Source organism: Notechis scutatus, chromosome 6, assembly GCF_049901735.1.
Source record: "Notechis scutatus isolate UNSWTSFEM ecotype Mainland chromosome 6, rNotScu1.2, whole genome shotgun sequence".
NCBI classification, from domain to species: Eukaryota; Metazoa; Chordata; class Lepidosauria; order Squamata; family Elapidae; genus Notechis; species Notechis scutatus.
The window spans coordinates 25,209,680-25,226,946 of NC_142014.1; the positions used below are offsets into that span (position 1 = coordinate 25,209,680).

Here is a 17,267-nt window from a genome sequence, read left to right on the forward strand (position 1 = left end):
GCCCATCAAACTGATTCCACATGGTCATTGTTTAGCAACCTTAGCACATAATGAATCAAAGTACAATAATCAAATCCTATGGATTCCAGGGTGAAGGAATGGTCCCACTGAAATCAGTGGAAAATAAAGTCACTTCGACTGGTTTAAGTCCAGAATTTCTGTATACCCATTTCTCCCAATTTGGAACTCTTCCAATTGCATAGATGGCTCAAAATTCTCAGCAATAGCCATGCTGGCTGTGAATGAAAGTCTAGACATTAGGAAAGCACCCAAATTTAAGGCAGCAATTCTACACTGTTAATCTTTTCCAGGCAAAAAAATATGCTGAATTTTGTTCCTTTGTTAATGTCTTTTTTCCCATGGACATTCAGATCAGGGCTGTCCAACTTTGGCAACTTGTGGACTTCAATTCCCAGAATTCCCCAGCCAGCATGGTTCGCTAAGGAATTCTGGGAGTTAAAGCAGGGGTGGGCTTCAAAAATTTTAACGACGGGTTCTGTGCCCGGTTGCTGGGTGGGCATGGCCTAGTTGACCTCCTGCATCATGGCAGGGGTCACTTTTGCCCTCCCTGGGCTCCAGAGGCTTTCTTCGAATCTCCAGGAGGGTGAAAACGGCCTCCCCCAGACTCCGGAGGCTCTCTGGAAGCCAGAAACAGGCCCATTTCCAGCCTCCCCAAACTTCTGGGAGGCACGTTTTTTGCCCTCCCTGAGCCTCCACACACACACCCTGTACTTACCTGCATCCAAAAGGGGCCACGTGCCGACTCCTGGGAGGGGAGGGCTGGGCAGGGCCAGCCAGGAGTGGGATTTGGGCGGTTCTCCGAACTGCACAGAATCTCGGCTAGGGGCTCTCCCGAACCCCTGCCAACCCCCAGCAGTCCACCTCTGAGTTAAAGTCCACAGATCTTCAAGTTCCCAAGGTTGGACATGAGTTAAAGTCCACAGATCTTCAAGTTCCCAAGGTTGGACATCTCTGCTTTAGATTCTAAATCAGAGTTTGGTGCCCATTGGATGGAGACCACCGAAGGAGATCACCTTGAGGATTTCCTTAAACCTGGATGCTATTTTTTTTAATGTGGATGTGTCTTTTTGTGCAGCCTGGTGACAAGTGGCAGTTGCTGGATCAGTGTTATAGCGTGACCTGCTTACCAGGTGGCCGCACAGAACTGAAAAGCCACCGGCATCTTTGTGAGAAGATGGCCAAGCCAACGTGTCACAACAATTTCCCTGCAGTTAAAGTGGAGGAAACCTGTGGCTGTCGTTGGGTGTGTCCATGTGAGTATTTTTTTTTACCCCCTGTAAAATCTGATCAAGGGAGAATTAATAACTCGGAGGACGGGCTTCAGCTGATTGGAACAGAATATGGAATACCAGGTAACATCATCCAGGAAATGACCATCTATCTGAACATTGAAGATATCTATCCTTGGCAGGAAGGAAGGAGGGAGGGGGGAGGGAAAGAAAGCATGAAAGAAAAGAAGGAAAGAAAGAAAGAAAAGAAAGGAAAGGAAGGAAGGAAGGAAGGAAGGAAGGAAGGAAGGAAGGAAGGAAGGAAGGAAGGAAGGAAGGAAGGAAGGAAGGAAAGAAACAGAAAGAAATTATGAAAGAAAGAAAGGAAGAACCAAATAAAGGAAGAAAGAGAAAAAGAAAGAAAGGAAAGAAAAATAAGAAAGAAAGGAAGAAAGAAAGAAAGAAAGAAAGAAAGAAAGAAAGAAAGAAAGAAAGAAAGAAAGAAAGAAAGAAAGAAAGAAAGAAAAAGACATGAAGGAAAGAGACAGACAGACAGAAAGAAACTAGGAAAGAAAAAGAAGAAGAAACAAAGGAAAGAAAAGAAAGAAAAGAAAGGAAGGAAAGAAAGAGAAAGAAAGAAGGAAAAGTATGAAAGAAAGAAAGGAAAGAAAGAAAAAGAAAGGAAAGAAAGAGAAAGAAAGAAAGAAAGAGAGAGAGAGAAAGAAAGAAAGGAAGAAAGGAAGAAAGAAAGAAAGAAAGAAAGAAAGAAAGAAAGAAAGAAAGAAAGAAAGAAAGAAAGAAAGAAAGAAAGAAAGAAAGAAAGAACCACCAACCCAAAATAAAGGATAATCTTGCCAATATTGTTTGGGGGATGGAAAGGAGAGGAAAGAATTTCATTTATTATTAGAAGGAGGGGCTACTAGAACGGGGGATATCTTTTTGTATGTCAACTGCCCCGCCCCGCTGGGGGGGGGGGGTTATAGTGCATCTCTGAACTTACAACACACATGTGTCACAGCCCCTAGCTTGCTTTGGAGACATCACTGACCCAGAATATGTAGGGAAGGACTGGGAGAACCTAGGGGGCAGAGTTAAAAGAGGTATCAGTCTAGAATCCCTGTGTAGCCACAATTGAACTAAATCCAACCTCCCTTGAGTTCCATTCATCCTTATCTAACTCTAACCAGATGCTAACTGTTAGTTGAGAAGATTCTCGGGCATAGACTGTAGCAATAAATAAACCAGTTTAATTAGACCTTCATGTGGAGACCTGGTCTTTTGAACCTGACGGAACCTCTTACGTAAACTTCAGATTTTCATTCTGCTGTGGGAAAATCTCAAGATTTCATAAATCTTTCCAGAGATTGATGGTCTTCAACGTACTTGCCCTGGGATCTGCCACAATGTTCTGGAGTCCAACTGCCTCAAACAGGTGGATTTCTCCACTTAAGAGACCAGAGCTGTAATTTTCAGCTGCGCTTTCTGCTCTTGATATGCAAGTGCAGAGCTTGTGAATTATTACAAGGGGACAAATATAGAGTGCCATCTGCCAATCACATGGGACACTTGTGCTCTTGAAAGCAAAGAATTATGTGACAAAAACCGCCATGCTGAGCAACAGCACTTAACACACAGGCTTTACAATCAAGTGCCAAGGATGTGATTTGTATTTATTGACACAGAAACAAGAAAAAAAAAACTTCACAAAAAATAAGTTGCTTTCAAGATGATAGGAATCCCTTTGCCAGCTGTCAAGGATACATATAAAACTGGATTTTTCTGACAAGATTTGCATTTCTGTTGTCATTTTCCTTGTTATGCATGTGTCTTCAAACGTTTGTTTTATAAGTTTTAATGCTCTTTTTTGGGGGGGAGGGATTTGGACATTTAAATTGTATTAAATTGAGTTTGCCTTTGGAGGAGAGGTCAACAGGAAAGAGGTAGGACAGGGATATCAAATTTGATTTCATGGAGGGCCGCCTCAGGGTTGTGTTTGACCTTGGAGGGCTGGGGTGGGCGTGGCCATGGATGGGTGTGGCCATCTTGACATCACTCATTTCCGGGGCGCCTGTGGCGCCCAAGTTCTAAGGCAGGACTTCCCTCAGACCCTCACTCCCTCTCATTATAATCTCCTTCTTTCCTTTCCTCCTTTCCTTTCCTTTCCTTTCCTTGCCTCCTTTCCTTCCCTTCTTTCCTTCCCTTCCTTTCCTTTCCTTTCCTTTCCTCCCATTCTCCTTCTTCCTTTCCTTTCCTTTCCTTTCCTTTCCTTCCCTTCTTTCCTTTCCTTCTTTCCTTTCTCCTTTCCTTTCCTTTTCTTTCCTTTCCTTCCCTTCCCTTTCTTTTCCTCCTTTCCTTTCCTTTCCTTCCCTTCTTTCCCTTCCTTCTTTCTTTCCTCCTTTCCTTTCCTTTCCTCTTTCTTTTTTCCTTCCCTTCCCTTTCTTTTCCTCCTTTCCTTTCCTTCCCTTCCTTCTTTCCTTTCCTTTCCTCCTTCCTTCTTTCCTTTCCTCCTTTCCTTTCCTTTCTTTCTTTCCTCCTTTCCTTTCCTTTCCTTTCCTTTCCTTTCCTTTCCTTTCCTCCCATTCTCCTTCTTCCTTTCCTTTCCTTTCCTTTCCTTTCCTTTCCTTTCCTTTCCTTTCCTTTCCTTTCCTCCCATTCTCCTTCTTCCTTTCCTTTCCTTCCTTTCCTTTCCTTTCCTTTCCTTTCCTTTCCCTTCCTTTCCTTCCTTCCTTCCTTCCTTCCTTCCTTCCTTCCTTCCTTCCTTCCTTCCTTCCTTCCTTCCTTCCTTTCCTTCTTTTTCCTTCCCTCTTCATTCTCCTTTCTTCTTCCTTTCCCTCTTTCCTTCTTGTTCCTTCCTTGCTCTCTTCCCATCTTCCCTTCTTTTCCTTTGTCTTTCCTCTTTCCCTTTCTCCTTTCCTGCCCCTTCTTGCATGCTCAAATGCAAAAGGGGAAACATTTCTCCTTTTGTTTCGTTTTTAGTTTGTTTTGCTAGCCCTCTGCCAGCGAAAACCGAGCTGGGGTGGTGGTTTTCATTTGGTTCCCTGCAGCTCCATTTTCCCTGGCAGAGGCACCACGGACTGGTCATTCATTGTTTCCAAGGTGGCCCTGCAGGCCGGATCTAAGCACTCCACGGGCTGGATGCTGATATAGGGGGAGGGCTTTAGAGATGTCATTCAACCCTTGGTGAAAAAAAAATTACACTGCATGGTAAATGACACATATGTTGAACAAAATAAGGCAGTTCATTTCTAAATTTTAAGGAATGCAAGTTGATTTTAATGTCTCTTCTTCCAAAGAAAATTATTTGCTGCCTTTAAGGGTGTGTTTCTGAGGAGGCTTTTATGGAGAGAAAGAGTACATGGCAAAGGTTGCATATCCCAGTGCATAATTGAAGACATACTTATTTTCTCACTGAGGGAAGATGTTTTTTTTCCCCTAAGGCTTGCAGTGGGGTGCATTTGTATAAAAAGTCTTCCCTCTGCGAGAATTGCTTCCCAGGACTGTCTTCACAGTAAGATGCAGAAAACGTTCTGAAAAGCCATTTGATGCTACTATTGGAAGAAACATCCATCTGGGAGAAAGACACTGGAAACATGGAGGCTGATTGGAAAGATGGTTTACACATGGAGCTGAACACATGGAGTTGAGAGAAAGAGCGGTATTTATACCCTCTCTTGGGCCTTGCCCTTGAGCTTCCTGTTCCTGTGGCAAGGACATGTATTCTATTGGTTGCTGTCAGACTCCCGGGGGGCTATGCAGGGGTCTGCATAGACAACTTTTTACGTTGTCTGGATTAAGTTTGGTTGAACCTTGCTGTGTGATGTAATGCCCCCAGGTGATTTCGCAATGCAGTGAGTCCTGCTGCTAGATGGGTAGCAGGCTAATCCTATTATGTCCTGAGGGTCATGTCTTAATCCATCCCCCTGGAGCTGAAGTTCTATTTGTCTTGTAGATAGACTGACCCAGTCCTGCTCAATGGGCACCAAATATCTGTTAGGAGCAGGGAGCTGCAGGGAGCTGTCTTTAAAAACAGGTTTCTCCTTTTTTCATCCAGGGAAATAATCTTCTGCCTTTTTAATATTTCCCATAATATTTCATTCTTCTAGGAGAGGGGTGGGTGCCAGCTTTCTACTGACCTTAATATATATTCGCACGTGTTAGAAAATTCTACAAAGGAATCCTGCAGACAGATCAAAGTAGCAGCACAGGGAGAAATGGCATGGAACAGCAGTTGGGAAGTGGTGGCCCACCAGAGCTTTCTGATCTCTTAACTCACAACCACCCAGCCACATGGAGGGTAGTAATAGAGAGGTGCAGCTTAGCTGATTTTGGACCAAAACTTCCCCATGTCATGTCCAAAAGCAAGATGCTGATTGAGCTGGGAGGTAAGCTTGAGCAGTTTACTAGCAACTGAGCTCCTTTCTGCATTGAAATTTTTTCAGACCAGGAATTTTGATTGGAGAAAGCTCCAGCTCGCAAAGTCCTTAAAAAAAAAATCTGCGGCAGCTGCCAAAAAAAGCCAATGCAGTCTTAGGTTGCATCACAAGAAATATAGTATCAAGATCGTGTGAAGTGTTAGCATGGCTTTATACTGCCTTGGTAAGACCACACTTGGAATATTGCTCCCAGTTTGGGTCACACGCTACAAAATAAGATGTTGAGACTCTAAGAAAGTGTTCAGAGGAGAACAACAAAGATGATTAGGAGCAGTGGTGGGATTCAATTATTTTTTATTATGGGTTCTGTGGGTGTGGCTTGGTGGGTGTGGCAGGGAAAGGATACTGCAAAATCCCCATTTTCTCCCCACCCCACTAACCTGCTTTCCAGCTCCGTTCTCCTGTGTAGGGCAACAAAAGAAGACCCAGCTGATCAGATGGGACTCAGTGCGAGGCAGGGAATAGATGGGGGCAGGGCCAGTCAGAGGCGGTATTTGCTGGTTCTCCAAACTACCCAAAATTCCCGCTACCGGTTCTCCAGAACTGGTCAGAACCTACTGAATGTCACCTCTGATTAGGAGACTGGAGGCTAGAGTATATGATGAATGGTTGCGGGAACTAGGTAGGTGTAGTCTAATGGAAGAGAAGGATTAGGGATGACATGATTGCTGTCTTTCATTATTTGAAGGGTTGTCACAGAGAAGAGGGGGTTGACCCATTCTTCAAGGCACCTGAAGGCAGGACAGGAAGTAATGGATGGAAACTTTTCAAAGAAATATCTGTTGTGGTTAGCCGGCAGCAGGTGAGGACAGCTGAGGAGAGCGAGGACTCAGATGAGAGGCCAGGACCATTAGGGAGTGGACTGCTGCCTTCGGAGATTGTGGGGGCTGGCAGCAGCGATGAGAAGGTTCCCGAGGAGCCTGTGCCAAGTGTGCGTATGCACAGGGTTGCTCGCAGGAAAGAGCAGTTGTAGCAGCACGGGCTACTTGGGAGTAAGGCTACAAGGTAATGGGCCCTCCTTCAAGAAGATAAAAGCCAGCTGAGACACTAACCTTCTTGGCAGGAAGCAAAGATGTTTTGAAATTCAGCCTCGTGGACATTCCAGTATCTTAAGTTGGTATTTCAAGACTGTTGTGTTGTGAAATATTTCTTATCTGTGATTCTTGGCAGTTTTGCAGTTTTGGCAAGGTTTGTGCTTATTCAAGTTAATTAGTTTGCAGCAGCCTTTTAACCAGGGATTCGTAAGACTCATTAAAAGGTTTCTGTTCCCTTTGGTTCGTGTTTGTTTTATTGGAAAATGGTTTGGGTCAGAACAATATCCAAGCTAGAACTAAGGAGAATTTTTCTGTCAGTCAGAAAAATTAACCAGTGGAACAGCTTGCCTCCAGAAGTGGACACTGTATCACTAGAGGTTTTTTAAGAAGAGTTTGGGCAGCCATTTGTCCAGAATGGTATAGGGTCTCCTGCTAGAGCAAAAAGTTGGAATAGAAGATCTCCACGATCCCTTGCCTCTCTGTTAGTCTGTATTCCTATCAGACATTAGGTCCTCTGACTCAGAGGTCCCCAGCACCCAGTCTGTGGACTGGCACCAGTTCTCAGTATGCCAGAAACTGGGCTGAGCAAACAAGTGAAGTCCCATCCATGGAATGCAGGCAGCACATGAAACCACACTACCTCTGATCCACGGAAAAAAAGTATTTCCATGGAACCAGTCCCTGGACCCCAAAAGGTTGGGGGTCCACTATTCTAACTATTCTATTCGGAAAGATGCATACAATAGCAATAGACTTATATACCGCTTCAAAGGGCTTTACAGCCCTCTCTAAGCAGTTTACAGAGTCATCCTATTGCTGTCATGCCCCTGGTGGAGACTGACTCTGAGGAAGAGGAGGAACAGCCAACAGGGAGTGGAAGTGTGTCTCCAGAGGTGGTGGAGGAGGCTGAGGAAGGGCAGAGGCCGGCTGGGCAGTCAGAGGAGGACCCAGGCCCATCCCCTCTCCATCCTAGGACATGCAGAGAGGAGAGGATCAGGGTAAAATGTGGTCTACTCGGGAGGAGAGAGCCATGATCCTCTTCATGGGTTGCAGATGTGAAATCTGCATAAAAGGTTGTACCTGCATGCTAACAGACACTGGAGACAAATTAGTGTTTTATTCCTAAAGAAGGCTTATGTTGGTTGGCGTTCTTCCAACAGACTTTCCCTGGTTATCTTCCTGAAGTTGGCAATTATCTATCCTGGTCTGTCGAGAAACTTTATTCAGTGTGGTTTGTTTTTGGTTTTTGCTTCGTTATCGGCTCTTTGAATGTGAACTGTGTTTCTTGCCTTTGAAATGTTATTTTGAAAATAGTTTACTCCTCCACTGTGAACAACTCAACAGTGAAGCCAAGTTGAAGACATTAAAGGACTTTTATTTACGTTTTGGTTTTTGTTAAATTTCTGAGATACTCTGGGTCATCACAATTGCCCCCAACAATCTGGGTCCTCATTTTACCCACTTTGGAAGGACAGAAGGTTGAGTCAACCTTGAGCCCGGTGAGATCTGAACTGCCAAATTGCAGGCAGCCAACACTCAGCAGAAGTAGCCTGCAGTACCTTATTCTAACCAGTGAGCCACCGCAGTTCTATGGAGTTCTATGGAGTGTGCCTCACATGTGTGCAGCAAAAAAAAGAGAGAAGGGTATGTAACAAATAAGTAGTGTCCTCTGAAGATCATCTTTTAACTTCCTCTTTATAGGTACATGCATGGGAAGTTCAACCAGGCACATTGTCACCTTCGATGGGCTGGATTTTAAGCTGACAGGCAACTGCTCCTACACCTTGTTTGAAGACAAAGAAGAAGGCGTTGAAGTGATTCTTCATAATGGCGCATGCAGGTCGGTCCCCAAACTCAACTGCATGAACGCCCTTGAGGTCACATACCAGGGCTTCTCTGTGCAGCTCTATGACAACATGACGGTAAGAGACCAATGTGAGAGAAAAAAAAACGAGAGTAGGTCAAGGAGGCTCCTGTTTATTTTGATTTAATTATGATGGATCCACGAGAGATGACTCAAAAAGCACAATAGAGTTGCTAAAATGCCCCATAGGCTTCATTTCAAGACAAATAATTGAGAGTCAGTTTGGTCTTGTGGTGACAGACACCAGGCTAGAAACCGGGAGACTGAGAGTTCAAGTCCCTCTTGACCTACTAAAGCCAGCTTAGTAACTTGGGGTCAATCACCAGGAGACTGAGAGTTCTAGTCCCACCTTAGCCATGAAAGCCAGCTGGGGTGACTGTGGGCTAGTCTCTCTTTCTCTCTCCCTCTCCCTCTCCCTCTCCCACTCTCTCTTTCTCTCCCCCTCTCTCCCTCTCTATCTCTCCCTCTCCCCAACCCACCTCACAGGGCTTTTGTTGTGGGGAAAATAGAAGGAGGAAAGTCCCAATGGTGCTTTTTCAAAAGGCAACTGGACTACCTTTGTTTTCCTGTGAAGACGTTTCGCGTCTCATCCAAGAAGCTTCTTCAGCTCTGACTGGTTGGTGGGGAATGGAAGGAGTAGTGCAAATGGGTGTGGAGCCTTCTTGGAACTGCTGAAAGGACTGTATTGTGGAGCTGTGCTTTCTGCAGGATGTTTTCTGCAGTGAAGGGACACAGGTGACGCCGAGGACATAGACCAACCTCCAAGTGGCCTCAACGACTCTCTAAAAAGAATGCAAATGACCAGCTGTCTGCAAGAAATAGAAATCCTTCCATTCCCAACCAACCAGTCAGAACTGAAGAAGCTTCTTGGATGAGAAGCAAAGCATCTTCAAAGAAAAATAAAGCCCAGTTGCCTCTTGAGAAAACACATTTGTGACAATCATGACCTGGAGAGCTGAGAATCTCCATAGACAGAGGGAGGAAAGACGATTAGCTACATTCACCGCCTTGAGTTATTTATACAAATATAAATTTGAATATGTTATTGTTCCATTATTTATGCAAATGTATATATGTATGTTATTTATACTGTACAAATATAAATACAAATTTGTTATGGCTCCCCCTTCAGAGTTCAAACAACACAAAACCAAAAGCAGCCGTTCCAAAACTTAAATCCAACAGAAAGGAGTTCTACAAGATTATATTCCACACGCCCTGTTTATCAAAACAGTCCTGGTACAAATTCTCAAAACTCCGAGCCTCTGCTGAAAAACCTCTGCACGTAATCAGTCACTTTGTTCCTGACAATCTTCCCCCACACAGCTGTGTTCTTTTATACACTTTGAGGCAACGTGCTAATTACTGACTCACCCTCCCTTCTAACTGAGTTTGCCTCCGTAAACCACCTAGATGGGCATGTCAATCTCCTAAATCAACGTCTGGCCTGATGTCTCCCCACAGCTTGACGTTTCAGCCTCTTTCTTGTTCTGGCATCAAGCCACGATCTGTCAGCTTCTTCGCTCGACTCTTCTGACTCATTTTGTGGCTCAATTGCAGGCATGAATGAGGTCGAGGTTCAGGCGAAGAATGTCTGTGTGATAACCTCTCATCCCCTGGCTCACATCTGTGTCTTCTAACAATTCAGACTCCAAATTCTCAGCAGGCTCCAGCCTTTCATCCTCAGAGTCATCAGAATCAAAACTCACAGCAGGATCGATCCTTTCAGTCACAACACAAATTTATACAAAGGCGGGATAAAAAAAATCAAACCAATCAATAAAATAAGTGAATTGAAGCCAGTGAAATGGAAGGAAATAGAAGTCAAACGGGGATGTCTCACTTGAATGCCAGCTCACATTTACAGCCTGTGCATTTCATGAGCTCACAGTGTCTCATCAGAATCCGCGAGGTCAGATAGACAAGATTTATTCTTGATAGTAGGGGAGACATTATAGCAGTCCTCCAATATTTGAGGGGCTGCCACAGAGAGGAGGGGTTCAAGCCATTTTCCAAAGCATCCAAAGACCAGACAAGGAATAATGGATGGAAAAGGGTCAAAGAGAGATTCAACCTGGAAATAAGGAGACATTTTCTGACAGTGAGAACAATAAATCCATGGAACAAAAGGTGCCTTCAGAAGTTGTGGGAGCTTCATCACTGGAAGCTTTCAAGAAGAGACCGGACTACCATCCGTCAGAAATGGTATAGGACAAGGGTCTTCAAACTTGGCAAGTTTAAGACTTGTGGACTTTAACTCCCATAATTCCTGAGCTAACATGACTGGAGGAGGAATTCTGGGAGTTGAAGTATACAAGTCTTAAAGCTGTCAAGTTCGAAGACCCCTGGTATAGGATCTCCTGCTCGGGCGGGGGGTTGGACTAGATGACCTGCAAAGTCCCTTCCAACTCTGTTGATCTGTTTAAACTTCAGGTGAACAGTTTCCCCAGATTCTCCCTCTACTTCCTTTTAGAGCAGAAAAAAAGGGCTTTCATTCATTCAGAGCAGTACAGACTGACTTAAAGAGAGATCGTGTTCCAAAAAGGCCCCAACCTCATTTGCAATAATCGGTCTTTATGAGCAAGAGCAAACCTCTTTCCATATAAAAGGAATAGACTGTCAGGCTATGCTCTGGGATTGGCCAAAACCCAAATTTCAGGACAAAACAGGGTAATTCAGAACAGATTGCCATTTAATTGTGGTGGGTTGCACTAAGACGGCAGTAGCTGCTCCAGAAGTCTCGTACGCTGCAAACGTGGCACCACAACTATGCCAGAAATTATTATTTTCCCCCTCTTCTTTGGGGCTTCATGTCACCTGCCATCTTTCTGGTGATTGGGGAAACAAGTTTTGCTTCCCACTCAAGACGGCTGTCCTTCCATCCAAGCATCCTGTCATGCCCCTATTGGAGTCTGACTCCGAGGGAGAGATGGAACAGCTGACAGGGAGTGTGAGTGTGGCTCTGGTGGTTGTGGAGGAAACTGGGGAAGAACACAGGCCATATGGGCATTCAGTGGAAGACCCAGGCCCATCCCCTCTTCATCCTAGGGCATGGAGGGAAGAGCAGATAAGGGAGAAACGTGAGTGATGTGGTCTATGGGGGAGGAAGGGGCCCTGATCCCCTTCATGGGCTACAGCTGGGAAGACTGGTTAAAAGGACAAACTGCACATGGCAAAATTGCTGGAAGCAAAGTGTGCATTATTCTTGTCGGAGCTTATCTGTGTTTTGGCTTCCTCCCAACTGTGGTGGCTGTGTTATCTGGTAGAAGTCTGCAATTAATCATATTTGCCTGCCATAGTAATTCCTTCAGTGTGGTTTGTGTTGGGGTTTTTTAATTTCACATTAACTTTACTTTGGTTGTGGACTGCATTTACTCCCTCGGTAAACTGTTTTCTTTAAGAGTTTGATATCCAGCCGAGGATAATTGGACATTGGGGCCAAGTTGGAGGCATTAAAGGGACTATTTTGGTGACTTAGTTATTTTTGTGTCACACCCCGCGTCATCACACATCCTCTTGTATGCAGCTAGTCCTCAACGTAACAAGCATTCGATTAGGGGACCATTCAAAGTTGCAATGGCACAAAAAAATAGTGACTTAGGACTGTTTTTCACACTTACAACCAAATCACCTGAGTGCAGGGATGACTCAAAGGTCGTTAAGTGTGAAAAACGGCCACAGCTCACTTTTCTCAGGGATGGTGTAACTTTGAACGGTCGCTGAATGAACTGCTGTAAGTCAAGGACAACCTGTATTTTGCTTTCAACCTCCTGGTGGATTTTAGCTTTCCCTTCCAATCCCCGTTGCTTCCAAGTTGATGTGCTCGACCTCTGTGGTTTAATTCAGAAGTTGTGGGAGCTTCATCACTGGAGGCTTTCAAGAAGAGACTTGTGTAGGGTCCACCAGTGTTGTGGCCCACCAGTGGATCTGGCAGCAGATTTGGACAGTGAGGAGGTTGGGGAGGAACATGGGCCAGTCCTGGAGTCTGGGGAAGGCTCTGATGAGGGCTCTGCGTCAGAGGCAGAGATGGGGCCAGGGCCGTCCGACAGTTATCCAGCTGCCTTTGCAGTCAGAGATCAGTGGGGAAGAAGAACAGCTCGAGCCTGTTCCCAGTTGCACATGCGCAGAGCTGCCAGAAGAAGGGAACAGCTAAGGAACAAGGGTCGACTTGGGAATAAAGCCACAGGTGGACGGTGAATGGCCCCTCCCAGAGGGAATAAAAGAGGAGCGAAAGGGGAGTGGGGTTTTGCAGGAGACAGTTCATTTGGGTGAAGATCTGTTCCTGCATTCTTGCCAAGTATTGTCTGCTACAGTGTGGTGTCTGAAAGATATCGGCCTGGCAACTCTCCAAGCCTGATAAAGGTCAGGGAAATACCTTGAAAGATTGTTGGCCGGAACTTTGCTAGAAAGGAATTCACTGTAAACTAAATAAAAGGGGTTTATCGGGATGAGAAGTCGGCTTCGTGCTGTTGGGGAAGCCTAGGTCAGAACAGGTCTCCTGCTTGGGCAGAGGGGTTGGACTAGATGACCCACAAGGTCCCTTCCAACTCTGCTAATCTAACCTAATTCTTCTTTAACCCATGTTCCAAAACAGGTTGCTGTGAATGGTCTTGCAGTTATACCTCCTTATAATAATGGTCAATTGGAAGTCAACATCTATGGGACAATAATACACGAAGTCAAATTTTTGCAACAGAACCACACGCTTGCCTTCACTCCAAGCAACAATGAGTTCACCTTACAACTTAGCCCGAAGAGCTTTGCCTCAAAAATGTATGGGCTTTGTGGTACGTTCGAAAAATCCCTCCCTGAGTGCCATTAGTGATCGTTTAACAACGACCGAAGCCTTTCGAATGTTAATATCTCGACAGTAAATCTTTGGTTTAATGGATCTCTCTTCAATGCATTCAGTCTCTATGAGGCCTTGTGGTAAGACCATACTTGGAATACTGCATCCACTTTTGGTCGCCACAATATTCAAAATAATGTTGAGACTCTGGAAAGAGTGCAGAGAAGAGCAACTAAGATGATTAAGGGACTGGAGGCTAAAACATACGAAGAACGGTTGCAGGAACTGAGTATGTCTAGTTTAATGAAAAGAAGGACTAGGGGAGACATGATAGTATTGTTCCAATATCTGAGGGGCTGCCCCAAAGAAGAGGGAGTCAAGCTATTCTCCAAAGCACCTGAGGGCAGGACAAGAAGCAATGGGTGGAAACTAATCAAGGGAAGAAGCAACTTAGAACTAAGGAGAAATTTCCTGACAGAACAATTAATCAGTGGAACAGCTTTCCTCCAGAAGTTGTGAATGCTCCAACACTGGAGGTTTTTAAGAAAAGATTGGACAACCATTGGTACAGAATGGTATAGGGTCTCCTGCTTGTGCAGGGAGCTGGACTAGAAGACCTCCAAGGTCCCTTCCAACTCTGTTATTCTGCATTTTACAAATGTGTAAAATTCCATTTGGATTTCATAGAAATTCAGCTGGAAGCCACCCTTTCCCTTATTAATCTGTGAGTTCCCTGTATTCCTCAGCATAACAAGCTGGTAAGTTGAAAAGAAATGAATACAGGTAGTCCTTGACTTACAATCATTCATTTAGTGACTTACAATGACACACAAAAAAGTGTCCTATGACCGTTTTTCACACTTATGACCTTTACAGCATCCTCATGGTAACATGTTCAAATTTTGGATGCTTGGCAACTGGCATGTATATATGACAGCTGCACTGTCCTGAGGTCACTTGATCCATTTTTGCAACTTTCACACAAGCAAAATCAAAGGGGAATCCAGATTCACTTAACAACCGGGTTACTAACCCAGCATTGCAGTGATTTACTTAATAACTGTGGCAAGAGTGGTTGTAAAATGGGGCAAAACTCGCTTAACTCACTTAGCAAAGGAAATTTTTGGCTCAATTGTTGAGGACTACCCGTAAAAGTTCACATTGGCTTTATTATGAAATGCCAACATGCAAAACTCTACACAAAAATATTTTATTATTGTTATTGAGGGGGAGACCTATTGGGTCCAGGAAAGAGGGTAACAAGTCAAGTAGATTAGCAAACACTCTGAGTGGATTTATTTTATGCCCCATAAGCAGAACATCTTTTGTTCCAAAGGTGTTTTTCCAAGAAGCAATTGGACTTCCTGGGTTGTTGTGTTTTTTTTAAGACGTTTCGCTTCTCATCCAAGAAGTTTCTTCAGCTCTGACTGGTTGGTGGGGTATGGAAGGATTGGTACTCCTTGCAGACAGCTGGTCATTTGCATCTTCTTAGAGAGTCGTTGAGGCCACTTGGAGGTTTATCTGTGTCCCCAGGGTCTCACCTGAGTGGTGCAAATGGGTGTGGAGCCTTTTTTGGAATTGCTGAGCGGACTATATTGTAGACTGGAGATAGAGGATGTCCTATTCCTCCTCCTCTGTTGAGGGAGGGCTGTTCGGTTTTGACATAGATGGCCTCTTTGATCCCTCTTTCAAACCAGTGATCCTCTCTTTCCAAACTCTGGACTTTGCTGTCTGCAGGGGGCCTCAATGTCTCTCTAAAAGAATGCAAATGACCAGCTGTCTACAAGGAGTATAAATCCTTCCATTCCCCATCATCCAACAAGAGCTGAAAAAGCTTCTTGGATGAGAAGCGAAACATCTTCAAAGAAAAAACAGAAAGTCCAGTTGCACCTTTGGCACAACCCTGGCCTGGATGACTGGGAATCCCCATAGACAGAACGTGTTTTTTTAAGTACCAAAGGTCTACGCCAGGGGTATCAAACTCAAGGCCCGCAGGCCAGCCTGCAAAGTGTTTAGATCTGGCCTATGGGGCCACCCTAAAAACAGCAAAGGATGGGCCCACAGTGCCTCTGCCAGCGAAAATGGAGCGTCCCCTCCCCAGCTGCATTTTCATTGGCAGAGGGCTATCAAAACAAACTAAAAACAAAAACAAAAGGAGAAATGTTTCTCCTTTTGCATTTGGGCAGGCGAGAAGGGGCAGGAATGGAGAAAAGGAAAGAGGAAAGACAAAGAAGGGAAGATGGGAAGAGAGCAAGGGAGGAAAAAGAAGGGAAGAGGGGAAGGAAGAAGAAAGGAAAAGGAAGAAGGAAGGAAAAAGAAGAAAAGGAAGGAAGGAGATTATAATGAGAGTGAGAGAGAGTCCAAGGAAAGTCCTACCTTAGCACTTGGCCACCACAGGTGCCCCCAACACGAGTGATGTTGAGCTGGCCATGCCCATGCTGGTGATGTCCACCCTGGCTACACCCTTCTCAGCCACTCCCATCCCAGCTCCACAAGGTCAAACGCAACCCTGATGCTTCCCTCAATCAAATCGAGTTTTGACACCCTTAATCTTTGCAATCGCTTAATTTCTTTCCTCTGTGTTTCCTTTAGGGGTGTGTGACCAAAACAGCGAGAACGACCTGCTCTTAAAGAATGACTCCATTACTCGTGACGTCACTGGTTTCATCCAAGACTGGACCATTCAGCAACCGGGAAGGGTTTGCAAGGAGAGAAGGCCTGAGGTTTGCGTCGAGCATGCAACCAGGCACTGCAGCATCCTGCTTTCCACTCCTTTTTATGAGTGCCATCAGGTCATCCCTCCCAACATATTCTACGCAACGTGCGAAGAGAACAATTGCATTGGGGAGGAAGTGTGTGAGATTATAGCCTCCTATGCCCATCTTTGCAAAGTGCACGGGGTTTGTGTGGACTGGAGAACGCCGGATTTCTGCGGTAAGGGTTGTTATTCCTTTTGATGAAAATGCCGTCTCTGTTTTTTGCAATACCTTTAATTTCTTTAGATGCAGAGGTGGGATTCAGCAGGTTCGGACTGGTTCAGGTGAACTGGTTGTTAAATTTACATCTGGTTCGCCGAACCAGTAGTTGAAATGACTGGCTGGCCATGCCTACTCTGCCTTTCCCCTCCAAGGAGTCTCCACGTGGCCCATTTTGGATGCAAGTAAGTGCAGGGTCCGCATGGAGGCTCTAGGAGGGTGAAAAATGGCCCTCCTGGAAGTTACAGAAATGGGCCTGTTTCCAGCTTCCGAAGGGCCTCCTGACCCTGGGAGAGGCCATTTTTGCCTAAGGGAAGCCTCTGGACTCTGGGGAAGGCAAAAAACAGCCCTCCCGGAAGACTGGAAACAGGCGTGTTTTTGGCTTCCAGAGGGCCTCCGGAGCCTGAGGGAACCCATTTTTGCCCCCCCAGAGGCCCGAGGGAAGCCTCCGGACTCTAGGGAAGGCAAAAAACAGTTCTCCCGGAAGTTCCGGTAGGCTATGACCACCATGGCCACGCCCATCCAGCAACCTGGCAGCGAACCGATTGCTGGGATTTTTGAATCCCACCCTTTCTTAGATGATCCTTACAAGTTAAATAAAAAGGCATCTGCCAATACAGGTAGCCCTTGCCTTACGACCACAATTGAGCCCAAAATTTCTATCGTTAAGTGGGACTCTTCTTTTGCCCCATTTTATGGGGAGCCCGGGGAGGGCAAAAACAGACCTCCCAGAGGCTCGAGGAAAGCCCCTGGAGCCCACAAAATGGGCCTCCCAGAGGCTCCAGAAGGCTGGAAATGGGCCTGTTTCCAGCCTCTAGAGAGCCTCTGGAGCCTGGGGAGGGCAAAAACAGATCTCCCGGAGGCTCGAGAGAAGCCTCGGGAGTCCAAAAAACGGGCCTCCCAGAGGCTCCAGAAGGCTGGAAATGTGCCCATTTTTGTTTTC

At 45.4% G+C, this 17,267-nt stretch overlaps 1 protein-coding gene across 1 annotated transcript in view; it reads left to right on the forward strand.

Annotated features, from left to right (window-relative positions):
* VWF (von Willebrand factor) overlaps positions 1-17,267 on the forward strand; it is a 176,714-nt gene that overhangs the window by 111,702 nt on the left and 47,745 nt on the right. The window contains exons 34-37 of the mRNA XM_026679287.2: positions 1,097-1,274; positions 8,398-8,618; positions 13,155-13,347; positions 15,942-16,283. Coding sequence (XP_026535072.2) covers positions 1,097-1,274; positions 8,398-8,618; positions 13,155-13,347; positions 15,942-16,283 — 934 coding nt within the window. The remainder of the gene's footprint in view (positions 1-1,096; positions 1,275-8,397; positions 8,619-13,154; positions 13,348-15,941; positions 16,284-17,267) is intronic.